At 43.6% G+C, this 5,495-nt stretch overlaps 1 protein-coding gene across 1 annotated transcript; it reads right to left on the reverse strand.

Moving 5' to 3' along the window:
- Positions 1-1,510: 1,510 nt before the first annotated feature.
- hoxa2b (homeobox A2b) lies at positions 1,511-3,860 on the reverse strand. Its single transcript, XM_057827410.1, has 2 exons — positions 2,666-3,860; positions 1,511-2,389 (listed from the first exon to the last, which is right to left on the reverse strand). Exons 1-2 carry the CDS (start codon positions 3,018-3,020, stop codon positions 1,701-1,703), a joined length of 1,044 nt encoding a protein of 347 aa, XP_057683393.1. The 5' UTR covers positions 3,021-3,860; the 3' UTR covers positions 1,511-1,700.
- Between the last annotated feature and the right edge of the window lie 1,635 nt (positions 3,861-5,495).

A 5,495-nucleotide genomic window follows, 5' to 3' on the forward strand; every position in this document is an offset into this window, starting at 1 on the left:
TTTCCTAGAAAATTGAGATTTTAAGCTTTCCAATTATGTATCACACATGCATATCGGACAGTTTTGAAAGTTGGCCAGATTGGGGGTCTTAGAGCGGAACTTCAGATCACCTGAGTGTTTTCCGCCTTATTTTCTGTTGTTGTACATGTATAAAACGTTACCGCTGGTTATAATGTGAAAAAATAAGTACAATGTTTGTTTATTTTAATCAACACAATTGGGTCCAAAACTGATTCACGTCTTCACTAAAATCGGTGAGTTACAGATTTTTAGCACACTAACCAAGTGTCGTCAGTACAGATTTGACTAATGGAAAATCTGTGGGTATTTTTAACTCATTGACTGCCTTTGAAAGCAATAAACGTCCAATCCATTTGGGAGTTCAACTAGTTTGGACGTCAATCGCCGCCAATGGCAGCGATATTTGTTGGTATATAAATTCAAACCCAGCAAATGGAAGTCAATACTGGTCTCTTCCCCTCCCCCCTTCGCCACCATCTGCAGCGAGCATGCGTGGGCGTCAGAATGGCGCATGTGAGCGGAGGCGGCCAGAAGCAGGCCACGCAGCTCTGTGCTCTTTGTGTCAGCAAATGAGCACAGAAAAGACGCGTTGTCTCGGAATGATTTGCTTTTAAACCCACTCTGCTGCGGGGCTCCCCCATTTTTCACTCTACATCTGCTTTAAACGCACAAAGGCAACGATTTTTTTTTCGCCCGCGGATTATTAAATCGATCGATGCAACCGGTGGTTGTTGATTTGACGCACAAAGTCACATCCCGATATCGAGCCAAGCGATTCCCATAAGTCAACTCAAGTGCAAAAGCAATAGAGCAAAGCTATTCATAATCATCCTATCGAACCCCCATAGTTTCCCCCTGACGCGTTAAAGCAAATAATCCTGCTAAATAATCGTCGGGATAATAAAATAACCCCTCACGATTCATCCGTCAAGAAAGGATGTGTTTTGAATCGGAGCTGCACAGACACGCCACTCGTGCAAGCCGCTGCAGGAGAGCAAGCCGGCCTGTTTAAACAGGCTGCCTATAAAAATGAATCATTGCCCAACACGTGGAGACACTTTAAACCCAGATATCGGGGGAAGCCTCGCGAAAATGGAAGTGGGCTTGTATTTGGGAACATTAAGTCACAATTGCTCTCTTTAATGTCCGTCCCATTCATGCCAACGTGGTGATTTATGAGGTCCTGGAGGCAAACATGGCTCGGCTGTTTGCTTGCAGCGTGCAGCGTGTCAAGAGCTTAGCCATGGTTTCATGATAAAAAAATATAGTTTGGGGCAATTTTTAAAACCTTAAAATAGAAACCATTAATTTAAAATGCGCGCTCTCCACTATTTATATTCATTAGCAACCTGTTGTTCAATTTGCATAATTATTTAATTTCCTAGAATTAACCAAAGAGCAATATTTAGTCCTTGAATAGAAAAAGAGTCCAAACAGCAAACAAAAGATTGTAGCAAGTTAATTGTATTCTAACAAAAATAGTCAAGACATTGGAAGCTATACAAAAATAAAAATGACGTAGAATTTTTCACACACACACACACACACTTGTAATTTTCACACACACTCACAAAAAAAAAAAATCAATTCGTTCTATAGTTACAATCCTCCTTACCGTCCCGCACATACATAAAATGTGAAAGAAGCTTGGGAAAAAAATAACCGAGGATTGATTTGCGTTAATAGTTGAGATTCTGCAGGTCGATTGTAGTCAGAGATTCGGAGAAAAAATAAAAAGTGTCGGCGCAAATGTCCGCGGGGCTGTCCAAGGATTCGGACAAACTCGGTGAAGCCGCGTCGGAGAGCTGCAGCTGGCTGCAGGAATCCGACGAAAAGCCTTGGAAGTCGTGTATAGAAACATCCAGGCTTGGGGGACTGTCGCCATTGTCCGGCACGGATGCCGCCGAGCCGGGGCCCATTGTTGCCGCGCAGCCCGCAACAGTGGGAAGAAAATGTTTGACATTTTTCTCATTGCTGCTGCTGCTGAAACTCGCCGACCCGCTATTGTGGACCTGCTGTGAGGGTTCCGCATTGTTGTCGTGAAAGGAGAAGGTGTCCCGCTCCAGATCGTACCCGGTCCCCTCGTCGTCGTCCTCGCTGCCGGGGCCGAGTTTCCCCGCGTCGCCGTTGTGGTTGTCCTTACTCTGCGTCTGCCGCTTGTGCTTCATCCGCCGGTTCTGGAACCAGACTTTGACCTGACGCTCGGTCAGGTCGAGCAGAGCCGCGATCTCAACCCTCCTAGGCCGACAAAGATACTTGTTGAAGTGGAACTCCTTCTCCAGCTCCAGCAGTTGAGTGTTGGTGTAGGCCGTGCGGAGTCGACGGGAGCCGCCGTTGATGCTTCCGTTTTCGGCCACTTCAGGCGAGCCTGCGCGGGGGGAGAACCAGAGATAGTGTGATTGTATGATTTAAAAAAAAAAAAAAAAAAAATGTAAATATTTTTAGCGCCGCAAAACGAGTGAATAGTGGAAGTAAACACTAAGAGGGAGTGGAGTTCTAATGAATGCTGCTCCATCACTCTTCATTACTGTCACACATCAAAAGTGGGACGGGGGGAATAAATCAAAGCATAACTTTAGGCAAACTTTTCGCACTTTTAACATTGCTTGATTTATAAGACTATTATAATCAATGTTTTTTTTACCTTTGGGGGAGAAGCTGCAAACGGGTCCATTGTTGGCGGCGGCAGTGGCGGTAGCTGTGGGCAGGTGGTTCCGCTTGGAGGCTTTCTTCTCCCGCATCCACGGGTACTCCGGAGGCAGAGAGGCGGTGGGCAGCGGGCTGCATCCGTCGGGGCTGTGTCTCGGGCGGCCGTGGCGCGGATGGCTGCCCGGGTTGAGGCTGGGGATGGTCTGCTCGAAGGGAGGAGGAATCAGTGTCGAGCTCTTGATTGATGAACTTTGAAATGAATCAGCGACAGGGGGGAAAGATGTCAGGCACTCAGCAAGCGACGGCTGACTATTGATAAATCCGCTCTCTCGCTCGAATTCGTAATTCATCTCCTCTCCCTGCGAGCCCAGGAAAGTTTGCGCGCCTTATTTGTCGACAAGACGAAAATTAGTCCGAAGGAGAGAAGGGAAAAAAAAATGTTGCTCTTCCTACATCAGTGATTACGGCCGTGTAGGGACCCAGCTACTATCAAACTATTGAATTCATGAAGACAAGCTGGAAAGTGGAGCGAGTTGCCTGTCACATGATTACCTCTGCCCAATGACAATTTGGGCTTTAATCAAAAGAAGCGACTGACTGCCTGATTGATCCAAAAAGTCTGCTCATCTGGCCTACTTTGATTTCCATCGTTCTCCTGCTCTCGCCCCCTCACTCAAGAGCCCCCCGGCTGAAAAAAGCCTCTTTTTAAGAATGGCCGATATTACAGGGAAGGAGCCCGAGCTGGGGCGCGCGGATTCGTGCACTCCTCTTTCTCGTATTGTTGGAGGATGTCAGCCGAGAACGCCCCCCACCCCGTGCACACACGTCACATGTAACCCCCAAACTGCTATTAAAGACTTCTTCAGCGTGTCTCAAGTTAACAGTGCCACATTTATTACCTAAATAAAATCATATTCCATGTCTTAAACCTTGTTTCTCCGAATTATCCACTATCATAAATGCCTTTACAGGTCTGAAACGCAATAAAAGCATCGAATGTGCACAATGTAGTGACATCACCATCATAATGCTTGTCATAAACGAATAATTTGCCTAAAAAAACCTGCGGATGACTTGATAAAATCATTGTAACAATTTGCACATACTTTTTAAAAGTAAATTTTACTGCTTGTGAACTGAACTTAATATTGCAAGCAGTAAAATGTTATTAAATTTCCTTAATAAAAGTGCAAATGGTTACAATTTGCACTTTTATTAAGAAAAAAAAAACTTAATAAAAGTAAATGCATATTGTTACAATTTGCACTTTTATTAAGGAAATTTTACTGCTTGTGAACTAAACTTAATATTGCAAGCAGTAAAATGTACTTGATAAAAGTAATGGCAAATTGTTACGATGATTTTATCAAGCAAATCCACCAGTTATTTTTTTTTTTCCAGTGCTAAACGAGGCTCCCCTGCTGTGATTTAGCTTTTATCGTCCAACAAAGTGTGAAAGCTACATTTATGGGAATATTTCCACCTCCTTAAACATATATATTTCCCATCCAAAAGACAAATAGTGACTAAAGAGAGAGGAAGAAGTGGTATAGGTCTCTCTGCAGTTTGTTGCTTATACACCAAACAAAGAGTGCTGGAAGCCTGCGCGCGATCAATCTTACTCGCCAAAAGGTCTGACAGCTCGGTGCCCTCACAACACATTTAAGGCTTCTAACTCTCCCCCGCATCAAATGCAGCCAGGAAGCGGCCAGAAACACTGCTCACTCACATTAGAAGCATTTTTCGGGCTGTTTCCAGCCTCGGCCTGTCGCTGGAGGGAGGTTTTGCAAAGATAAATTAGAAACGGACGAGGAGAAAAGCGAGATTTCCTGAACGGGGAGGCTTGAACGCAACACGGGTGAGTATGCAGAGGTGCCCATGCACCTGGGGTTTATCTTTAGCTTTAAAAAAAAAAAAAAAAAAAAAAAAAAAGGCATTTTTTGGGGTACACGTTAAAGAAGGTTGCCATAGGGAATTTTGGAATAACGCACAGGCTTTGTGTAAAAGGACTGAGTGGGTGGAGGCTTTTTGCTGAGCCTACACACATCAACACAGGAGTGATTTAAAGCAACTTTCCCACGGATGGGAATGGAGTGTAAAATGTATTTTAGTTTGGGTCCAGTTACTTCTTTAGTGGCACATGTGGGTCGCATCAGTGAAGGGCTAAGATGCTAAAAGTCCAGCGTTGACACGCCAGGGTTCAATTGTTCCACGTTTCCCTGCTAACCATATGTCATGCACTAATGTCCTGTTGGATCAGTCATGTTCATATTTAAATTTTAGGGGTGAAATTATTTATAGGGATTGGAGAAAGAGAAAGAAATGCATGTTTGAAACGACATTAGCATATTAAGCGTTTTTGTTTTGTTTGGGAAACAGAAAATGGAATTCGTTTTATTATAATAAATGAAAAAACTGTTTATATACGATTTTTATAAATCACCATAAATTAATATTTGTTTTGAAATGTATTTTTTTCAATGCTTGTGCACTTTCAAAGTGATTTGGACTTTTTTTTTTGCAGCAGCAGAATGAGAATACATTAAGCGAGTCCAAGCACATTGAGACACGCTCGTTTTCAAACGATTTCTCATTTCGGTTGTTGTCTATTTGCAGGGGCTGCTCAAGGGTCCGCCGGCTGACATTTTTATGATTATGGATGTGCCCACGCAGGAAGGGAGAAACAAGAAGGCCACCCGAGGATTTGCTTCACGTCTCATCGCGAAGAGAAGGAAATAAACGAGGCCGTTTTTTTCTTTTGCTTGTGTACACGACGATATTAATGCCAGATTTTTTTTTTTTTTTTTTTTTTTTTTACCGTGTAT

This window comes from Corythoichthys intestinalis, chromosome 22, assembly GCF_030265065.1.
Source record: "Corythoichthys intestinalis isolate RoL2023-P3 chromosome 22, ASM3026506v1, whole genome shotgun sequence".
Classification (NCBI taxonomy): Eukaryota; Metazoa; Chordata; class Actinopteri; order Syngnathiformes; family Syngnathidae; genus Corythoichthys; species Corythoichthys intestinalis.